The sequence below is a fragment of the Dryobates pubescens genome, chromosome 12 (assembly GCF_014839835.1).
Source record: "Dryobates pubescens isolate bDryPub1 chromosome 12, bDryPub1.pri, whole genome shotgun sequence".
Classification (NCBI taxonomy): domain Eukaryota; kingdom Metazoa; phylum Chordata; class Aves; order Piciformes; family Picidae; genus Dryobates; species Dryobates pubescens.
The window spans coordinates 26,448,347-26,472,533 of NC_071623.1; the positions used below are offsets into that span (position 1 = coordinate 26,448,347).

Genomic DNA, 24,187 nt, shown 5'->3' on the forward strand with positions numbered 1-24,187 from the left:
ACCAAACTAGAGAATCAGTTCACATGCAATCCTGCAGCATTATACAATTTTGCCTGGAGAAGGAAGAATGTATGCAAATGACTGCTGAACAGAAATAAAAGACAGTAATTCAAGACAATCAGGTCATGAGACCAGTTAGGCAGAACTCCTGCTTCTCTAACATATACAATAGAAACCAGATACATGCCTATTTTAAGAGGCAGTAGTGAAAAAAATCTGTCAGAGACAATACATGGCTGATCTCTTCAGAGACAATGTAGCATTGTGCAGGAAGAGTACATTATTTTCCTCAAGGTCTGTCATGCAACTTGCACTTACAGAGCTTCACAAAGCAATATATCCTTTGAGGGGAATATAAACAGCTTTAGAAAACAAACATAAGCAAATGCAACAACTGAATGATGAAGAAGAGTCACTTCACACTTTTTGTGACCTGCAGTAACAAACCATTCCACTACATGCATTTCCCTGTTTTACATAACAAGACAGAGCAAGCATATTTTTCACCATTAAGTATATTTGCTGGATATAGTTGATGAAGACAAAGAGGAAAAGGCAACAAAGACTAAGGAACAAGGAAGACACCCTATCAGCATTTGGCCCTCTGGAGATTTCCAGCCCAAAATACTGCAGAATCTAGAACACGTCATCTTCTTTGCAAACTTCAGTTTCCAAGGGCAGACATCAGCAGAAAAGATTTGCTATTAGAAAGATCATATGGAATTAGGTTGGTGGAGAAATTCACAACTGGCTCACAAAATTAATGTATTTTTGATGTCAATCCCAATTCTTCATCACAGGTTTATTTTGGTTTAGTCTTCACATGTAATTACTCTTGAAAACACCTGTTTTACATTCTTCTTTTAACCTTTTCATATTATACATTTGAGAGTATTTTTTGTTTTAACTTCTAATACAGAATTTCCTCTCTGGGCAGAAAGGACAATATATCAATATCACAAGAGAGAGGAAGTCTTTTTAATTATACTTGGATACATTTTTAAAACAGAATTATGACATTGCAAGCAGAGAATAAACATGAATGGATTAGCTTAAAATATTTATACTTTATTCCTTAGACACAAATTTAATATGGTATAAAATGAAGACTAGATTGAAGCTAAAATTCTAAATTAAATTCTCTGACCAAATTAAATGTAGCCTAGAGTGTTCAGAGAATACAGACTGAAGTCCTGTGGTATTTTGCACAAAACCTGAAGATTCAGATTTCACAAGGAATTATTGACAAGACATACAGCTAAGGACAAAATAATTAACTCATTAAATGATATTATAGCTCCAATGTGAGCAGGGAAAAGCATTTTAATATAAACTGGGACTAGATACCAGATGTTTCCAGAAACCTGAGAACATTCAGGCTGTATTAAATACTAGAACAGGCAAACTAGGTTACAATGTGAAGAGCAGTTACATGGAAGCTGTAACAAATCAGTATCTCTTGCACTTGCAAAAGCTCATCTACCTTACAAACTGTCATCCATGTATTCTTATGGTATATTGAAGTCCTTGGCTAATGCTCAAGCAAAAGGGGGTTAAGCAATTAGGTGGGGAACTGGATTCAACAAAACAGAGAAAATGCCCTGGGAATATTGCCTGCATAAACTATAACTACAAATAAATTATGTACTTTGACATATACATAGATAGTTTAGTATACTTCTGAATGATACAAACTTAATATTAGCAGTGTTATCAGTTTCGTACCTCTATTGGCTACAGTGATACAGTGCATCTGCTCAGAAAAAAGTTGTGAAAAGTGTTTGTACACAAATATTGTCTCTTTTTTGTGTTAGCTACTGAAATCCAAGTGAAAGGGCAATGCAATTTTAAATTAAAGCCCAAACATCCTGGATTTGTATGCATAGAGTACCTATAAATGAAAGAAGGAAATTTTTGCTAACTTACAAGATATAGGCAGCATGTCCTATAGTGTTTCATGAGACGGATATGAAACATTCGAGACTAATATCTTTCTATTTGTCCCTTCTTTTTCAAGGAATATATGGAACTAGACTTTGGTATGTTGAATGTAAGTTATTTGCTGGCACTGATTCTCTTTTCTTCATAGGCAGTTGCTTCTATAGCATTAATTGGAAGCTTAGGAGAATATCTGCCTATTTTCTGGGGATCCAGACTCCTGTGCTATCTGGGAAGGAAAAAAAACCCAAACCAAAAAACAAACAACAAAAAAAAACCACAAAGAGCTACATTGAAGACATTTATGACACTACAATAGAGAGGATGAAGACATCTGTCTGACACTTGTGTCAAATATGGAAATGGGTAGAAAGAATAGAATAGAATTAACCAGGTTGGAAAAGACCTTTGAGATCATCAAATCCAGCCTATCAGCCAACACCAACTAATCAAATAAACCATGGCACCAAGTGCCTCATCCAGACACTTCTTAAACATCTCCAGTGATGGTGACTCCACCACCTCCCTGGGCAGCCCACTCTTTCTGTGATGAACTTCTTCATAACATCCAGCCTAAACCTCCCCTGGCACAGCTTGAGACTATGTCCTCTTGTTCTGGTGCTGGTTGCCTGGGAGAAGAGACCAACCCCAACCTGGCTACAACCTCCCTTCAGGTAGTTGGAGGCAGCAGTAAGGTCTCCCCTGAGCCTCCTCTTTTCCAGGCTAAGCAACCCCAGCTCCCTCAGCCTCTCCTCATAGGGCTTGTGCTCCAAACCCCTCCCGAGCTTTGTTGCTCTTCTCTGGACACATTCCAGCAACTCAACATCTTTCCTAAACTGTGGGGCCACATTTCAGTTGTGGCAGTCATATCCTGCCGTCCCAGTAAGAACCATTAAAACCTGGTTAGTTATACATACTGCTAATACAGAACTGTAGACAAGCTGCCACAATGAGCAAGCATGCACAACTAAGTACTTGTTGCAAAATTCTTAAATTCAAGAAAACTATCTTTTTGAGTACCACTACCTAGACACCAAATCCTCCATGGCATATGCCCATCAATGGCATCTTTTTAATAAATACACTATTTCTATTACACTCTATTATGTACTTCCTCTAAATCAGAGGGCATCTATTCTGATGTCCTTTATGAAAACACTGTAAAAATGTTAAAGAAATAATTGACTGATTTCATGCAATTCCTCCACCTGTAATTTGCCAGATTCAACTTATATTTCCTAACTGCCTTATGACAAATGAATGGAATCAGCAATGCTGAATATTTCTTTTTGCAGATAGTACAACAATTCTGGAGTACCTTACCATTAATTGTTTAAAAACATGCACAAAAGCCTTAGGTAGAAACCTTGCTCTTCAAGATGAGCCACTTTCTCAGGTCATCTTTGCAGAGAATACAAATATTGATAATTTGATTTCATGTTTCAGTGACAGCTTGGCAAAGCTTACTTGGCTAGGACTTCTCTAAACATGAGAGTCTTCCTTAAACATACCCAGAACTGTTTGTCAGCTCCATGGAAAATTCATCATTTTGCCATTTCTAATGGTCATAATTTATATTATTTCCATTGTTTAAGAACTGTTAGTCATTGAGTGAAGTCAAAGCATTTGCCCCCTCCACTTTCTTAAAATACTTAACTTTGATTTTAGAATAAATGTTAACCAAATCATAGTATTTTCACAAGTTCAACAAAAAGATTAGTTTGCTGTCAATCACTGAAGTTCCTCTTCTAACTTAAAGCACACATTATGAACACAATTTGTGTTTTCTAAAAGGTTTTTTGTTAGTTTTTATATATATAAAATAATAGACATTTCCTTCTTTTGTTGGATTACTGATGTTTTATTGCATTGCTTCCTCTGTCTTCGTTCTGCTTAGTAAGCCATTCAAACCTTTCACTTACCACAACTCGAAAACAGGGCTCAATTGAGCTTGTAAAAAAAAATGAATTTCTTTATCTCTGCAGAGTTCCAAGCACCTGCCATCATTGTGAGGAAACAACTGAATCCACTTCTCTTATGCAAGATACTGAGTATGACATGCTACAACAGTCCCTTTTGTCTTCATTTACTACCAGTATTTTCATGTAAAGCTTAACAAGACGCAAGATACAAACACACCTTTTAAGACAAAATTATAGTAAAAAACCCAAACAACTCCTATACTAAAATTACAGTTTGAGTCGCAAAACTTTTCTGCTAGAACAGTTAATCCAAAATTTAAGAAAGAGTCTATGTGAAATTTAAAGAAATAATTAAACATATTGTGGGTTTAAAATATTTACAGCGAACAGTGCACATTTCGCTTGCAGAGGAAATCTGTCCAAAATAATACAGGTAATGTGTTGTGACTTGGTTCAAAGTCTGCAAACCAAAAAGATACTAATAATTTGACAATGTGCATCTGTGAGGAGGAACAATAGCATTAATTTACTCCTCTAACCTGTGATTTTTGCACTTTGCTCTAGATGACAGTCTTCATACTCTCAGGTTCTCTGAGTAAGTGAAGGTATTTTTGTCACTCGTGACATTTTTTATCTGGAATATTATTTTAACATTTTGAGAGAGATTTTTTGGTAACTTTTTTTTTTGGACATTGTTGCTGTTTTGCTTTTCACGTGAGTGAAACGGAGGTTCAAGTATTGTATTACATAAGCTTTTATTGAAAATCACTTGTAGCTAACCATCATTTCTTCAGATAACTTCACAGTCCTGTCATCTGGCAAGTTTCAATGTGACGAACCAGCTAAGTACTTTTGTCTACCTAAAAATCCCTGCTACAACAAACATTTCCTTTTTCCTTCTCAGTAATTTGAACAGTGTGAATATTTTAGATACAAAATGTACATTACTTCCCTTTCATTTGAGCTGTTCCTGCCTTCTAACTAGCTACTAACTAGTCAAGAAACAATGAACTGTATTTGTTACAGCTGACACGTTCAGAAGTTAATTGCTGACGGATATTTGGCAGCTATCCCAGTACAGGAAAAAAAGAATGTATGGATTAAAGCTACTTTGCATTCTGGTCAGAAACACACACCAGCAACATGACAACGAACTTTGCACTCAAAAAGATCCCTCTTTTAGAAAGCTACATTAAGGACTGGAGATTAAATAAAACATCTTGCTTACCAAAGTGTCAGACTTAGTCTGTAAAATCAACAGTCAAGATGAGAAAAATCAAAGTACTCATTACATGCAACAAATCACAATTTCAAGTAAAATTAGAACCATTTCTTGTTAAGCATTCTATTTAAATGTGAGAAGAAAAAAAGCCTGAACCATTTCCTTTTACAAAGATACCCATATAATTTTAACTAACTAACTAAATACACATGCTTCAGTATTTACAGTTTCAAGGTTTCTCAAAAAATACAATGAAACCCATTGGAGAAGATGCTAACTGAAGATCAAATATTTATTTTGATTTAAGTAAGCATTAAAGAACCAACTGAAGAGAGATATTAGAAGCATTCTGTAAAAAAGAAAAAAACCAAAACTGCTTGTTTCTGTGACCAAATTGCACTACCTATCTGTATGGAGTTATTCCAGTGGTAAACGCCATCGATAATATTTGTAGCATTACTTGCACGGCTTAGTGCAGGTTATACTTTTGTGCATCTGAGTAGTCCACACAGGAAGTAAGAAAAATGTTGGGTTTTTTTAGCTCTATGGAACCTAGAGGAGGAGCAGTGCATTTCAGACCACTAACGAACCTCTGCAGAATGAATGTAGAGCCACCTGTCTGTGCCTCTCGTGTTATCACCATGGCTGCAGGCAGAGAAGCTTCCCAAAACATTAATTTAGGTACATAAGTGACACTATACTGAACAAAATCCAACCACTAAAAAAGTTAAAGAGAAGTTATGCTACTGACTTCAAAGAACCAAATATACATACATATATATATACATACTGGGAAAGGCACATCATCGTTTCTGCAAGTCATTTAGAAAAGGACTATGAATATTCACAGACACTTAGGAGGCAGTGATTGATTTTATGAATTTATGCAATATGACTGGTTTAAAACATGTAATTTCAACAGCTCTTACATTTAGGTTTAAAGCTTCAGCTGAAATGTTGAGTCTTGAATATTTGCAATATAGAAAGCTTAAAACCCAAAGCAATTCTGCTGTATTAAGTTATGCATGAGTTACGTGAGTTACCTGTACACAATTACAGCTGCATTCTTTGTACCACTCTACTTACTGCAACCCCCTTCTTGTTCTTCCACTATTCTTTTCTAAGGCTTTGAGACCTGACACTAAATCATTTATGTGGTTCTTTATACGCCTAATCCAATTTGCAGCAACAGATAACCTCTTATGTGTACAAATAATACAGGGAACATAAAAATGCTGCCCCCTTAATTAGTCTATTCTCTCAGTTGTGTTAGGGGACCAGGAAATGTGTGCTCCAATCAGCATTTCAGAGCCCTCCCTCTTTTCACTGTGTGGATTAAAGCATTTACATAGGTTGTCCAGCATTTGATACCCTGTATAATGGTTGCTCAAAACACCTGCTTAAGTGGCATAAGAGAAATAGTAATATTATTTTGCTAGTTCTACATTTGAAATAATAATAATAATAATACCTGTAATTAATTTGGCACTTTTGTACTAGTATTTCAATGTATTTGAGGATAACACAAAGACAGCTATGTAACATCATCCAACTTTTCTTTAAAAGGAAACAAAATTCAGGAAGAAAAAAGTAGGTTCATCTTCATTCCAAAAACAGATACAAGAACCTAACACTACAGATATCCAGTCTGGCAATTTTAGTAAATGGGAGTTTGCAAGAAGGAAGAAAAAAAAGTTTGCTTCTGAGTCTATCAGTACTGACAGCATCTTTCTCATCCAATTTCATCTTCCTGAAGTGCTACCAGTCCAGTGCTCACAAATAGCCTTGAACACCAGAACAGCTTGTTTGGACATGGAAAGAACACCATTTTGGTTGTTCACTTTCATTCTTCAAAGTGATAAATGACAGCTATAATTCCAAAACTAGAAAAAAAAAAAAAAGTCATTTTTCATATAATGTCAGAACAGTGAGTGGGGAACATAAACCACATTCAAATATAGACCACACAGAATTTGTGGGGTACTTTTTGGTTTTCTGCTAAGAGTTTTGTTTGTTGCCCCCACTTCCCCTCTACCCCTTGTCCCACCCAATGTAGTTTCCCACCAAAAAAACCCACATTTCTTCTAATTTGTTTCAGTGTCTTTTTAAAATGAGGCAGCAAGAATTCCACTTGATAATCTGAAGATTTAAATAAGTATGTCCTAAAGGAATGCCAAATCATCATACCTACCAAACACGCTTGGGCTTACATGCTATCAGCATGCACAACCCTAAAGAACAACACTGAAATCAGTTTAAAATCACTGTATATTTTCACGTCAGTTTTGACTCCACAGCTTATGAAAGACAAGCAGGGTGACTGATAAAGCAGTGTAATGAAATCAGGATAGCTGATGCAGTTCTGAATCATAACAGACTTCTTGTCCCACCTTAACTAAAGAAAAAACATCCATACGGACATGACTAATCTCATTTTGTCAAGAAATATTTTGCATGCACATCCTGGTTTTAACAAAGAAAGAGAAACAAGTTTTAGCAAAACCAAGGAAATAAAATTCAACACATTAAGTACATTATTGTCCAAGATGAACTGTTAACACCTCTCTTTTCTTTCTGGTACCTGATTTAATTTATTCAGAGTGTACAGTCAGCCATATTAAGAGGTACAATTCCTGAGACACAAACAAAGTTTTATGTATTAAGTCACCAGGCTTCACTGGGGGAGAACCCAGATTTCCCACCTGCTAGCAATGTAAGAAGAAAAATATGGTCTCTCATACTTCAAGAAATCATTTTTTTTCTGTTTAAACGTATATTAGAATTAGAATAGAATAGAATTAACCAGGTTGGAATAAATCCTACTGTCTAGGAATGGTTGGTGTTCCATCTATTTGATCTAAATTCTGATTTTATTTGTATAAATAACTAATACACAATTTGATTGAAGATAAAGTAATGACTTAAATTTAAAACACTTCCAGTATTACTGATTTAATAATGCTGGAATTTCCTTTCGAATAGCTCATGTCCTCTGAGTTACACCAGCTGGAATGTGCTACTGAACTGTCTTCTGACAGGATACAGTTTGACTCTTGCTTTATGAATATAAACTGCATAGGCACACTCAAACAAAATGTAAAATATCTAAGTGCTCCAAATAAAGGCCAATGTAGATTCCTAGAAGTTATGGGATAACATATCAAGAGCCAAAAGGACTACTCAACATTTAGAGCACCAGTCTAAAGATTGTGAAGACTGAATGCGATATATTACTCTGCATAACCTCTATTTAGACTGTATGCACACAGCTGTGGACCAAGCTAACTGTGCCTATGACAATAGTATCACAAATGGGAGTTAGTATGATGCAGAGACACTTTAACTCAGCTTCAGTCCATAGACATAGTCTACAGCAATGAAACTATTTACTTGGTGCCCCGTTCCTGACAGGAGTAGGCACTCTGTGCTGTAATGATGACCCTGTGCCAAATAGATGTACTGGTTTTGGCTTTCTTTAACTTGAAGATCTCTGCACCATCCTGCCTTTATCTTGCTGTGCACATGTCAAAACAATTTTGGTAAGCAGACACATACTCCCACTTGGCAAGATGCAACCTAACAGCAATTTATGTGTCTGTAATCACAACAACGCTCTTCTAATGTTAATAAGTCATAACAATAGTTTGTTCAAGAACTGTCACAAGGAATGGCAGTTTCATTTTCAGATTTGGAGCTAGTTTGTCTTCAGTTAATTTGGAACATGTACAAGGAGAGTTTTCAGCTGCCTAGAAGAGAACAAAAGGCCATACCTGCTAACATAATTCCCTGTTTTTTCTAATGGTGAGGCTGGAGGTGCTGTGAGGATTAGTACATTCCATACTGTGGAATCCTCAGCATGTCACTGATACTGGGTGGCACACATGTTCTAAAGACAAGTACAAGGGAGTAATTTTCAAATCCATCAACAATCCCAAACAGATAATTATGGAAAACACATTATTTAGTAGAGAACCCTAAAGAAAAAAAGAAAGTGGCCTCAACTTCCTTGATCTGTAGAAAATATTTCTGAAGTCTCCATCCTCACTTAGCCTTCCTTCAGCTTCTCTTTTCAGGTCAAAGATGCCATTTGTGCCAGTTACAACAGATTTTATGTGAATATATACATAAGACACTGAATGACTCACATGCATATATTCACATGAACTTTCTAAAAGACATGTACTACACTCCAATAATAAAAAATGTTTACTTGTTGCTTTTAATTACCAGCAAATCACATATTGAATTTTTCAGTTGAATCATCCCTTTTTATTGCCAGGTTGTACACTGGCCATCTGCACTGCCAAACAGTTGGAAGCAAAAAGTTTTACTACAGAAAAATTTACCTCCATAACATCATACCTCCAAAATTCAGGTTAGATAACACAGTTGCAGTGCACAACACAAATGAATGGACACACTGCTAAAGAAAAGAAATGCTGCCAAATGGACACAGGGAAAAGCTCAGCATTAACCCAATCAGTTTAAGGTCAACTGTTTCGCTCTCATTTTACTTCTTGTAAGACAACAGAACCCCAAAAGTATTTTTATAATGCCAAGACTAAAAAGAAAATAAAATAATTCCTCATGTGGTTAAGAACAAAGATCTTTCATGAACATTTAAACTCAGGCTGATAATGCAAATGTTTTGAATAAAAATGTTTATTGTAAAAAGTAGCTTTTGATTTACTGTGCATTTCTCCCCACCACCAACTGGTTAGAAATCTTTTGTTCCAATTTTTGATGGTTTAGGAATTATTTGTCATAATTGTGCAGCTATTTTTAGGACTGAATTTCAGAAAAGCCTCAGGTAACAGCACTCTAAGAAACTTTTAAAATTTATTTGATAATTCAAGCAAAATAAACTTACATTTGGAAATGTGCCTACAGTTCAAATGGGAATATAAACAGCATGCCTATTCTAAATCTTCCTGAATCTAATGAACCCTTGTGAGAATGCCTAGGTTACCTCTTCCCAGAATTTTAAATGCCTCATGATTGCCTACTTGCAAGAGAAGCAATCAAAGTGGGTAAAAAAGAGGAGAATCAGATGTTAACCCAAAAAAAATGACACTGCACAGCATGTCATCATTTCTACAAACATGGCTCTTACCAGGTTCACGCTACCTGTTAAAAACTATCCAATTGACCTTTATTCAGTCTTCAGTGTTATGACAGAACACACAACTTGGTGCTAAATACAAAAGACTTGTCACACAGAAGATACATCCAAGAAAGGCTTGTGTTCCAGTCTTAAAAATAAATTCTTTCAAAGCCATTGTGTCAAACCTTGTGGGATGCTTTAAAATACACTTGGACCATTAAAACAAAACTTTACTTCTAATAGTCTCCCCTCAAAAACAAAAAACCAAAAGCATAACAAGCACACACAAAAACACACGCACAAAACACCCTAAACACTAAACCTAGTAACAATCAGAGAAATGTATCTTCTTTGAAGAAACCAAGCACCTTCTACAGAAGAAGTTATCATAACTCAACCTAGCAGCAAAAGGACTTTTCTCTTGAAGAGGAATGCATCTAGATGTTGTTTAGATGTGGTTGCTCATCTGGGTCTTTTAAACTGAGATCCTAAGTAGCTACAAATGCAAAATGCACAACTCACAGGAAATAATATTTCTTCTTATCTACATAGTTTCCACAGCCATACCTGCTCTTACATACAGCAGATAAAGTGTTCATTCATGTACCTGGGATGGAAAAAAGCACAAAACAACACACAAACCAAACAGAGTGAGTGTGGAATATAAAGGGCTGCAGGTAGTCCCTGAGGTTTTAGAGTGCACTTACGATACTAATGTTTGGATTTGATACAGAAAGAAGTTAAAAAATTATCAAAACTTAGTTTAAAATTATCAGCACACAAGCAAATTATGCATTGAGAACTGCATCACGCAAAACTGAAATGTGATAAATAGACATCTGTACATTTAAGTTTAAGAATGGTAAAAATCAGAACAAGTTTACCATGAATTTAGGAGAATTGTATTGAAAACATCAGCTATGAGTTCTCAGACAAAGCAATGTAAATTCTCTGTGCACACAGGCTGTATAATCCAAAGACATTCACAGGAATGTATTGCAAAGGTGCTGAGGAGGATTATTTTGACTAAATGCTAAAAAGCTGTTGAACCTAGTGTGTGGAACTGCCATAAACTGGCAGAAATCCATTTAACATCTGATCACTCAGACAGTACGCTTACAGACCTACAGGCATGACCCGAATACTGAATGCCTAAGGAACAATTTTGACTAGTGTCACAACACCACAGACCAGAACAAATGAGTAAATCAAAACTCTCCAAAGCACAAAAAAGCAAACTCCCCAAACCAGCTATGATCTGGGATGAAACATCTAAATGACCATAATGATTACTTGCACAAATCTCAAATTTCTTACTTGTTCTCATAGGGAGAAAATTGAATCAGTAGGTTACAATACCTGCAATATGTCTTTGATGTTATTGTTTAAAAGACAAACCAAACAAAGCAAAAAAGAAAGTACCACTGGAAAATATCCTTTATTGTCTCCTCATATATCATAGACCATGGCACACCATAATGTCCCTTCAGTTCTTAGTTCTTTAGTGCTGCTAGATTAGACCCATATTTGCCAGTACTACTTTACAAACACACCTACTAGATAGAAACACACAAACTTAGAACTTGATTTTCTATTCTTTATGAAATCAAGACTCCCACAAACGTATATGGCAACTATACAACTCCTGAAAGCTTCAATCAGACCCTGAAGTTGCAATCAGTATAACCCTTGAAACAGTACTCTTGGCACCCAAGTCTCCCATAGACCTCAGTAGGAGTTCCATGGCTGCAGGGTGCACACGTGATTTTCTTAAACTATACAGGCCAGAGATAAGTGTAGCATTCATATTATACTATAGGCAGTCTTCACTGGAACAAGTTAACCTTTGGGGTTTTGTTGGTGTTTTTTTTTTTTTCCCATAAATCTAAAGTTAGGATATTATTCCCCAAGACAGAAAGCACAGGAGTCCATGATTTTTTGCACTATTTATTACTGATGGCAATGGCCACTGAATTTCATATCTCAGATAAGACTTACAGGAACAAAAAGCAAATAAAAAGCATCAAAAGCAAACCTTCTATTCTGAAATATGGTTGTCTGACAAAAAAAAATCATACAGATGAGAAGGAAAACCCACAGTTTTAGTATTGTGCAATTTTATTTGTGTATTATTGTTGAGCATACAATTAAATCATTTAAGACTTCATTTTCTAAGTCTAGTTTTCTTATACTTTATAAGAAACATAAGCAGGTAAGACAAGGATTTCAGATATTAAAAAACAATTAAAAAATCTAATACCCAAGCATCTGGGTTTTTTTTTTACTTTTCCCAGAAACAACTATAGAGAATTGTGGGGGGGTTCATTATTGTTTTCTTTTTCATATACGGACATCTAATGATGCAGGTACCAACGTGTACTTGCAGTGTAACCTGCAGGTACCAAAGAAACTGTCAATTTTTACTGCTTGAAGAAGTAATGTCTGCTATCTAACACCTATTAACAGGCTTAAAACAAATAGTTACATTTTCCATAAACTATGCACAATTTGATTTTTTTCCCCTTATGTCTTGAGAACCTTTATATGTCTTCTGGGACATTCTGAGGACCCATTTTACAACTTAAGCCTTTTACAACTTAATAAAGAACTCTCTTAAGAGCAATCATACTTCTTTGCTCTTGCTCTTACTATGCTCCAGTCACTGTTTTTTTTGTCTAGAAATTATTTTTCACCACTTTATTTTTTTAACCCAGCTGATATCCATTTATTCATATACCATGTTTTCCTTTCAAGTGTATCTGCACTCTGTGTGTTCATTCCTTGGAGTCATCTTCATAGTAGCCAAATCTCTCTCAGCACTCTTTTCAACAGCGTAATTACTCAGTTTTAGGCCACACTCTTTTGTAAGGCAGAACTTGCAACACTGACTACAGTGCAAAAGAGGTGCTTGTGAACAAAGAGGAGTTTTACAATTGGCCTGATGCAGGCTTAATATTCAAGTACTTCAAATTGCTTTTTGTCGAATTAAGATACCCATTACCAAAACTCTAGGAAAATAAAGTAATTGTCAAAAGTAAGAAAAATACCAAAGAAAACCAAAAAAGTAATTAAATTACTGGAAAGTCCACGAATACAACATGTAGTTCTGAGCCTACAACACAAAAGATAGGTAGCTTCTCTATGGTACATACCATTAGGAATGTAATGGAAGAGTTGAGCAAGGAATTAGTATTATATTCCATTAGTTACAATACAGCAACTAAGTGACTGAACATTTTTTTCAGGCTTTTTTCCTTGTTTGCTGCTGACATGGTACACCAAGTAGATGAAAGTATTGACAGATTTAAGAACAAAATCATGCCAAAAAGATCTGCCAAGATTATTAAGAAAGATGACATAGATACAACCTGAACCATCTCTGAATGTTGCACTGTGAACTGAAATGAGCCTCACACTGTCCTTGTTTCATCCTTATTCTGTTTCTTTACAGATCTTGCCTTGAGTCTGCTGGATTGAGGTCACTGAAGTACATCAATCTTTGTTCTGATCCAATAAGCACGTTAGTCCGAGTATGGGATGTTTAAGAACTTTAAACATAATGCTTTATTATGTTATTCCTTTTAACTGGCCTTCAGCATAGCTAACATGTCCCTGGACCTTTAGTTTATTTAGCCTTAACTAATTAAGGTCATACAATATTGACATAATAACATTGCAGTTTGGATTACATCTTTCCTGTTACAATAGAGAAAGAAAAAATAATTGTGTGATCAGTACAGAAAGTTATTCATAATAACAGACAGAATTACCTCTCCCTACCTGTTTCTATACATACATGCCACAAGAATCTACACGCACTGCTTTATGTCTCGCTTTTAAAATATTGTTGGCTTCATACCAGCCAAATTCAGCCATGGTAAAGGTCTACGAAGTTAATGGGTTTGAAATTGCTTGCAGCTTGACTGAATATGGTCCAATGTATTTTAGTAGCAAGAAAATTGATGGCAATGATTTTGTTTAAACTGAATTCATACTATGCTCCAAATGGCACCTCTTGGGCAAAGTAATAAAGACAGAAACTTCCTGAGTAAGTTTCATATATGAATTCCAAGTATGAATTTCAGCTCATAGCTGAACTCAGGATACAACTGCAATGCAAATAACCAGTTCATTATTAGCCAGCTAGAAAGGTCATCTTGAAAAGGGAATTTTCATTTGCACACTAGTAAGTTATTCATATGCGAAAGGCAGATTAAGTATTGCTTTGAATTTTGCTGAATTATTAAGTTATTCATCAACCTCTGTCTGCACTTTAGCAAATACTACTCAGGTAATTAGAACACTAAAAAAGAATGTACCTCTGCAAAGTTGCAGTGAAAATTCAGATAGGAATAAAAATAACAGGGCAAAAGAAAGAGTTACTTCTTCCCCCTCCTTTCTCTGGAAAAGAGACACTACATCTTAAATAAACATAGACTGGCATGTCAATGTTTATACTCTTTATAGAAAGCAAAGGTAATTTTCTATTAACCAGAACTTTCTAGATCATAACAGCAGTATACATGGATAGTATTGTCCCATCTCATGCTATTTCAAAAATTAAACCCCTTTACCTCTTGCCATTTCAAAAGATGCTTTCACATACTCGAGAGATTCAAAACCCAGTGAAGTCAACTGACTCCTCCTACTTGGCATGGCACCCTCCAAATTATGCAACCAGTGGTGCTTCCATGGAGCTACTCAAATGCAGGGTTGTGTATGCACATGTATTCCCTGCACAAAATTTTAAAGTAACTTTCAAAGAGATTTCTTTTCCACTACAAAAACATTTTACTATAAAACAGTTGTCACTGCAAATAGCTATAGCCAGATAAACTGCTCACCCCTCTTTATATTAGTTTTTATGTCTCTCTTTTATGATTTATTAAATAGAATTATTTTAGTTAAATACCTAAACTAGGAAGTCAATGACTACACCAAGGGGAGGGAGAGACAGGATGGGACACAATTACTAGGTCAGAATTAGGTCATGATTAATTGATTAGGTCAAACCAGAAAGTGATAACAAGATATATTACATACTAATAGGCCTGGATCTAGTCTACCAGACTCCAATGAGTTTCAGATTTGAATACATCGGGATACCTCTGAGTTTTCTCTTGTGTCCCTCCCATTTCTGTGTTTCAAGTGATATCAAAAATAAAATTCAGATGATCCAAAATAAAATTCAGATGACATGTGATACCTCAGGATATCTTTCATCTAGAATACCATCCTCATTTTATTTTTAGTACACATTTTCAAAAACAATAAATAAACAAAACCACAAAGAAAACATCTGGCATCGATCACTTGGTATAAGCTGTTTATCATATGAGTACCAGTTCGTATTCTTTACCTGGAAATGTACTACTCTCAATAAAGGATTTTTAGCTCACAGCCACAAACTAGTGTAGTTAAAACACATTTCCCAAAACGTTAACTTGACTCAATGGATTCAAATGAGAAGTGCAGAATGTAACTGGAGGATTACTAGAGTAAATGGGAAGAAAAACATTGGTAAGCAAACATGAATCACATGGAAAAGGTACCTCAAGGAAAGGTCAGTGAAAGGGCAAACAATATTTGTTCTCAAAATACTTGTTGAAAAAGAAGACCATGAAAGGCAAATCATACATACGTTAGTCAAAACACTCCAATAATATTCCCAGAGATAAATATAATTACCTATATAGCATAGTTTATGCATTTATTTAAGAGGAACAGAGTAAAAATTATGCTCTTAGAAAAGACTTCGAAGCTTCATCTCTATGATTTTATCTTTCATGCTCTTCATGATTTAGAGCCATTGCAAATGATAACAATATTTCTAAGTCTATTTTATATAGGAGTGCATGAAATAAAGCTCTACATATTTCACATTCATCCCTTCTTAAGTCAATCTTTTAGAAGGCCACATCAGCAAAGGCTTATTTTCAGGCAGATACCTAGAATTTCATAAATTCCACATAAAGAGGAGTTATATAGGCTAAACAAGCAAACCGAACATTAGGTTTTGTTTGAATTATTTTTCAAGGGTGAAAAGAAGGGAGGGTAGTAAAACTTAATGCAGTTGTATAAATCAACTGGTAGCAGAAAACAATAGTTACCTGAAGTACCAGGATACATTTCTTTCTGCTTAAAGTTCTTCTTAATCCAGGAGACAAACTCATTGACTCAAAAAATTCCAAATTTCATGGATTGCCCACTCAAAAAGTAGACAGAAACAGGATTCTAGAAAGGAACTGCACTGTGGTGAACAACACACATGCTGGCATCTCTTCTGGGGGATGTTCCTTAATAACAAACAATCCCTTATAAACATTTGTAAAGAGAAACTCTTCAGGAAAAACAAAACTAAACTCAGTAACAAAGCAGTGAAAAGAGGAAACTTAAAGCACTACAAGTGACCAAGTCCACACTCCTATGAATCTCCCGAAAGAGCACAAAAATTCTACAAGCAAACCATTTTCTACTTCAGCTTAACAAAAAATTACTAACTGAAAGAAATGTCTATTATGTGGAGTGATGAAAGAAATAGGATTTTGCAGTCTGGGAAGATGTCCATTTCATCCACTTTGAGTGAGTGTTCCCAGACACCAGTAAAAACCTCCTCCTCTGAGTGTTGTATCACTAGATATGCTAGAAAGCATATTACAGAGTGGAGCAGACTATTTTGTTGGTTTGGAGAAGGGGGGGGGGGGGGGGGGGAAGGAAGGATGTTTTGTTTAATTTTTTACTCAAACAAAGCTGATTAAATTTGGGGCTTTCACTCTGGATGAATTGTCTGGACATCTTTGAAAGGGTAAGAAAAAAATCCCTTTCTTTTAGCCTAACATTGCCAGTTAACCCTCCCCTCCTTGTGATGAAATTAGGAAAGGGAGCATTTGGCCCTGGTAGATAATTATGACATCCATAAGTTCTTCACTTAAGGGGCTGGGGGAGGGGACTGTTGTCTGCTACTTGTTTTCAACATGCTTCGATTTTCTGAAATGGAGCAAATACATCACGATCCCCTCTCCTCAGCATTTAATACCACCACTTCCTAAAGAAAAAGCTCTATCATTGGAAATATAAATCCTTAGCCTAAGACTTTTAATATTTTAAAGTCAAAGGATTGAAATCTAGTTATGGGCTTTTTCTTAACTCTCCATACTCTTCTGATGTTTAAGAAGAGACAGAGAAGTCATAATCATCATTTAATGCTCTGATAACACTAATTTTCTTAAAAACAAAACAAAAATGTCACAAACACCACAGCCTTCAGTTGATGATATGTGTTCCCCGCCACTGCATTCCTGAAAGATGATAGATCCCAAGTTTTTGGAATAGCTTTTCAAATTATTTGATTCACTTCAAGTAGCTCTCAAGATTACTCCAGGGAGGTGTCCAAAATAAAAACACACAGTCAATCACTCACCACAATGATGCTTATTAAAAAAATTCAAAGGCAACACAAAAAATCCCAAACAACCCAACACTGGAGAATTTTCCTCTCCCTTAGCAACCTAAATGGGAATATTCTTCATACGCGGATGTCTTCCCATTCCCATTTACTATCCCCTGATGTGGATTGAGTCTGCATGTTACTGCTATTTCTACAAACAGTTCAAAAATCCTACTCCCCTTATGCCAAAACACAAAACCAAAGCAAAATACACACACATAAAAATATCAACCGAGGGAAAAAAAAAAATGCTTTTTAATTGGATAATAAAAACTTACTACCAACACAACAGATATTCAGCTCTCCTTTCCAGCTCCCCCCTCATATCCATCCCCCTATAATTTTTAAAACTCAGTTCAATAGTATAAAGTGTTTCACTCTGCTATTTATCTCCTGACATCTGCGATAGTAAGATATCAATACTATGTACTCCTCCTACGCAGCAGTAACTACACTCCACAAACTAGCTTCCTACTATTCCTCCGTTAGAGAAACCACGGAACACATCTCCGCTACACACATTACACCCAGATAGACCAATGCAAAGTCTGAAGGAAGCTTTCCCGTTTCTTTTGCCATTCTAGTGCTGGCTGTGCTGAAAAACCTCCAGACTTGTTTATGAATCGCGGCTAATTGTGAGACGTCGAGAGCTCCTCCCGAGGTGGCAAAAGCACAGAAACATTCTTCAATAAATTGAGGGCGTGTGTTGGCTCTTTGCTACATATCACCACGACAAAATGCTTATAGGGTACGAGGTTAGGCGGTAAATACATTGAAGGAGACCTTCAGAGCTGCAGTGTCAATACCTCAAGGCACAATGCCCCCTCCCCCCCTTTCTCAGGCACAACAGATCTCAACAGATCACTCATCAGACTCCGTGTAGCGTCTGGGTGAGCCAGAGCCCCGGAGCTCGGGAGCTCGGGTGCCCGTGCGTCCCCGCTCTCCGGGGAGCCTCAGCGGTGCCCGCACGGAGGCGGACGAAGGCGAGAAGCAGGCAAAGGCACCCCCGTCCCGGTGCGGGGTATCGGCCGCAGCCGCCGTGGAGCTCTACCGCCCCCTGCTGCAAGGCAGCGGCGGCAGCAGCAGTCGCCAAGGGGTCGCTCCCGGCCGTTCCCAAGCCTCCGTTGACAACCATCTGGGTTTTGCTGGTGTTTTGGGTTTTTTAGCTCCCACCCCCCTCCTAAGTTCCCCTTAAAAAGGCCCCGACTGCGGATTCCTGCCCATCCCCTCAGGTGCGGGCAACGCTGCGCTTTCATAAGTCTCTCAGAGGAGGCACTGGCAGCCCTGTCGAGGCTCAGCGGCCCGGTTCGGCCTCAAATGAACGCCAGAAACTTGCCCGAACAGTTGGGAAACACCGCAAACGATCCCCTCGACACCGCGGGGCACCCTCGCCGAGCCACGCCGCGCACCGGCACGCTCCCGGCGGCCCTCCCCCTTCCTGCCTCCTAAAGTAGCACAAATCTTCAAGTAACCACACCGGTGGCATCCTAAATAAATAAATATGTCATTTAAAAATATTTGTTAAAAAAAAAAGAAAAAAAAAACACCAAACACCACCACCAAAACCCCACAACCGCACAGACGCCAAAACGCCAGCCGCACCACAGCCGCCAGGTATCGAAGCGTTGCGTGGACTATAAAGGCATATACATCTGCAAAAAGAACAGTGCCCAGAGGCGCAACCCCAGCACGCCCCGTCTCCACACACACACACACACACCTGCCTCCGCGGCGTTATTTCATTGACAAAAGTCTCCAGTTCTGCGCACACGCCCTCGGCTGTGCCCCCACATCAGCACATCCCCACGCACACCCCCCGCTGCTGCGAGCCGAGGGGCTCGGTGTCCCCGCAGAGCGAGCGGAACGGTCTTGAGAAGAGAAGAAAGAAACCCCAACAGGGAAGACTTCACGTTAAGATTTCTCACCAGCCGTACCGGCAGCACTTCGCTCCTGAAAATGAAGCCAACGTTGACTTTTGCTCAAGCAGACTCGTATTTTAAAGCACGACCCCTGACAGATGTGGGTTTTTTTTGTTTTTTTTTTTTTTTTAATCATTTGATCTCCCTCCCAATTTATGGGGGGGAAAAAAAAAGGACGAAGAAAAACAGCAAAAAGGCGAAACCCCATGTACAACAGCTAAGTGCACTTAGCACCTTGGAGCTTTTTTTTTTTTTCCTTACAGATGACAGCACTTGCAGACTTACAAAATAATAATAATAAAAAGATGAAAAAGCGAAAAGGGGAAAGGGAAAACGATGAAGCAAGTTTGAGGTCCTCTTAAATTGGGTCCCAAGGTGATAGATCGCCTTTTTTTTTTCCTTTTTTTTTTTTTCTTTTTTTCCATTTCCTTTCCGGTTATATGCTAACCTGAGCGAGCACTCAGTATAGGTAAGAATAATAATTAATGGAAAGAAAAACCAACACCACAAGGAAGGCAGCCCCGGTCCTACCTTGCCCGCTACCGAGGAGCAATCCGAGCAGGTAGAAAGGCAGGAGGTTCATGTTCAGGAGCTCGCGCCGGTGGACAGTTCCAAGTTGGATGTGCTCGACCAGCACCGCCAAACCCTGCTGCCGCCTGCGCAGCCCCGCACCCGCGGAGCGCCGCTCGCCAAGTGACTACCAGCGCCTCCCCGTGCCGCACTATATCGGGGAGGCAGCGGCCGCCGCGCAGGAGGCGGGCACAAAGCGGCCCGCGCTGATCCTTCCGCGCCACATTCAGAGCCGAGCTACCGACAAGCGGTAGCACTGGCAGATTCCTCCGCTGCTGTGAGAGGCGGCGACAAGCTTGAAGGATCTCTCCCTCCCGCCTCGCTGGTAGCCTCCTCGAGGGGGTGAGGCAACTCTGTCGCCTCGCCATCGCTGCCACTCGGAGTCTGCTTCCCACCGCCGTCGCCTGAGGCGAGACAGCCTAAAGGGAGAGGCGGCGGCTTGACAGAGAATCCTTCTGGGAATTCAGAGCTTTCTGGGAAGTCAGAGCCTAAAGCGGCGCTTCGGCTGCGAGGGCGAGGGGAGAGCAGCGAGAGGCTGGCATGCCTCTGTCACCCGCGGTCCTCCCAGCAGTGTCCTGGTGCGCGGTGGCGGCGCCCCCATCGACTGCCCGTGAGGCGTCCGCTGGAGGGCGGCGGGTGCATGCCGCCCTCTGCCGCGTGGCTCTCGGGAGCCTCACGGATTCCCCGCGCTCGGGACCGCCCTGTAGTCTCGGTGGGAAGCGGGACCGCTACGAGCCTCGCGTACCGCCGCGTCTTTGGGCTAAACACGGTGGGCTCACAGCTGGGCGTTTCGCTGTCTAGGAATTAACCCGGTCTGACTTTCGTTATTAGCACACCTCTGCTGTTTATGACTGCCTGAAACGAAACCCATTAAAAAAAACTAAATCGCTTACTTTCTTTGCTGCCTTAGTGCTCTCTCCCCGAGGACATGCTTTGTAAGAGGGAAAACTAAAATAATTGAAAAAAAAGCGCCCAACAACCTTGCTCTAAAGAGGTGGGGTTTGTCCAGTTCGGCTTCGAAGAGGTAATCTGGGAAAGAGGGGAGTTGATTGAACTACGATCTCCAAAGCAGGTTCTATAAATTTGTCACGACCTGTATGATAGATACATGGAAGGAGATAGAAGTGGATTTATATTAATGTGGAGCAGCAGTGGTGGTAGTTAAAAGAGTCCTCCAAATGAACACATTCTTAATGATTTTTCCCAAACTTTTTCCCCTCCCTTTTCAAGAGGAAAAGGTAGAGAAGGACAAAGATGATAGATTTAAAAGTCCTTCTGTGGAAAGATAATACAGATGACACAATTGGTATCTCTGGCTTGACTCTTGCTGCTCAGTAGTCATACAAAATTATGAAATATAGGAGGAATCTACTCAGATCTTGCTGGGGTCAACAAGGTATGTGACAAAATTGAGTCCTTCCTAGGATGATGTTGGGAATATGTACAGGAAATGCTGGAAGAGGGATTAACCCATTGGTGGGTTAATCTGCACCACATAAATCAGAACCTTATTGCTCAACTCCACACCACATTGCCCTGCTCTTGAAACGAAAGACTTTTGTAACCCAGTATGAAATTAAGAGAATGCAATTGTAATTCCTCATACCATTTTGGAAACCCAAACTATGGCAGCTTCATCAAAGCCTTTTAGGTGAGAACTGCATTTGTAATTAGGAGCTATTCTTCTCCCAAATGCTGACAGAGATGCCTAACTGCAGAAACTTTTGGCTAGGACCTTTAGTGGAGGTCCAAGTGAGCACAACAAAGGTCAGTATTTTGGTTAAGGAGGTTTTCCAAGTGAGAAGGTTCCATCAGCCCCAGGACCCAATTACAGAAATAGACATCATTAAGAGAGAATATAGAAAAATGATGAAAACAAATATTAGATTTTATATATATATATATATATTACTGGGCAAAAAGTAAGAAATGTTCATTATGAATTTAATACAAGGGCAAATTTGTCAAATCTGGCTTTGGTTTTAATGTATTTGGAGTGCTACCATCCAGTAAAAGTGGAATAAATAGATAAAATAATAATAATAATAATAATAATAATAATAATAATAATAATAATAATAATAATAATAATAATAATAATAATAATAATAATAATAATAATAATAATAATGTATTAATACATAAACCCAAAGAACTTGCATGCATACCTTAACATCTGCTTTAATGAAGGGCCAAAAGTAATACAGAAACACCTTAATGTGCACAGACACGAAAGCAATTGGGAAGTCCCTTTCCCTGTGAGAACTAAATATAATAGAAAAAATGCTGCTATCCCAAGTTTGATTACTTTAAATCATAAATGTGATGAGAATTTCTGCAACATCAGATCTGACTGGCCAATTCTTTCTTTAACATGTACTTTGTTTCCAAACAGGACTCCTTGTTCTGAGAAGTCTGCCTAGTTACTAGTCTGCAACAGTAAACAGAGCTCACCCTGTCGACTATCCGCGCTATGTTGCTACAGCATTTGGAGACATCTGGGTTTAGTCCAGTATCTCAAGGAAAAGAGGAACATGCTCTTCTCTTTGAAGCAATGAAGCAAAACAGCAGAAGATGAATATGTCTCAAAGGTAATCACATTCTTGTAGTACTACTGTAAGATACAGAGACCTCAAGTGAAGGAAGAGGCAACAGGTGATTCATCTGCCAGTAGACATGTAGCTTGAAGTACTCTGTTTCATATACCACCTACAAGGTATATGCACAGCTCCTGAGACCATGCAGTGGAGGGATGGAGAGGACGGGACAAAGTACTTCAGTAGGCAGCGCTTCATTGTTTCTACTGTTCCTTGAACAACTCATTTGTACAGAGGGCAGGTCTCTAAAAAAGAATATGGTACTGAACCACAACAGCTTATCACAATGAGGTCACACAGAGATTAGAAAAAGGCAGAAAAAGTGTGCAGCTTTTCTGCCATCCACATTTGTATGACACTGGGTGTCATACAGTACACAGTACTGTACAGAGTACAGTTCAGAGTACAGTGACTGTACTCTGAACCCAAATATAAGCATTTCAAAAGTGCTGTAAAACACTAACAGACATCAATAACAACATACCTGTAGTATTTGCCATTCTTCGGCTAATTGCGTTCTTCTTCAACGTGGGAAGCCTGACATGGAGTTTAATGGCTGTGCTTAGAAGAGAAGATTAGAAAACATGATTTCTGGAATAATAGCACATGAATAACAAATATGCTGGCAGAAAACAAACGTATTTTAATGCTATGTACATTTTAAAAACAAGACCAGAAATAAACTGAAATTATTATCTCTTGTGAGCAGCCAAGACATGCAATATCTAGAAGAACACTAGTTATCCTGCTGGGGCAATTATTCCAGAGGTGGAGAAATCAACTTTGATAGGTTCTCAAAGCAATTAAAATAGAATTCTGGTGACTGAAAAGACTTGATGGAAAAATCTCAGGGGAAAAATGTTACCTAGTATTACATACATGTTTGATTTGCACCTTGGATCTTTTAGGATACCATACTCAGAATCTAAGTGGATTCTATCAGTAAGAATCTAAGTGGATTCTATCTGTAACTTCTCTGTCTTTTATCTGTCACACAGTAGTTTCTACAACTGTGCTGTCGCATACAGCTTTTCTACAATGTTTTTCTACCAGTGATGTTAGCAAAAGGACAGCAAGAATTAATTTACTGCATGTTACTAACTTTTTTTCACTCTGTGAGATTGTTTATACAGTACCTTATCTGATGGCATGAATAAAAGTGGCAAAATTAGGCCCTGGGAACAGAACCGTTTTAAGCTATTATCACTGCACTTTAATCAGTTTAGAACATCTGTAAACTTGCTGCAACTGAACTTGTCAAAAAACTTCTCTATGGTGTTTTAGAAAGGCTTACTGTATTTTTAAATTGATTGATGATTGCATGTTCAGTGCAAATGTAAATAAATACAGAAACTTAAATCTTGGTGACGATTTCATAATGGATATTTATACTGAAATACATGTTTTTCTGTGTACAACTTGCCAAGAGATCCAGCTGGATTTGCTTACTTGTCTTACATAAACTGAA

General features: G+C 38.2%; 1 protein-coding gene across 1 annotated transcript in view; it reads right to left on the reverse strand.

Moving 5' to 3' along the window:
* Positions 1 to 20,250, reverse strand: part of NCAM2 (neural cell adhesion molecule 2) — a 198,250-nt gene extending 178,000 nt beyond the window's left edge. The window contains exon 1 of the mRNA XM_054165884.1: positions 20,084 to 20,250. Coding sequence (XP_054021859.1) covers positions 20,084 to 20,135 — 52 coding nt within the window. The 5' untranslated portion in view covers positions 20,136 to 20,250. The remainder of the gene's footprint in view (positions 1 to 20,083) is intronic.
* Between the last annotated feature and the right edge of the window lie 3,937 nt (positions 20,251 to 24,187).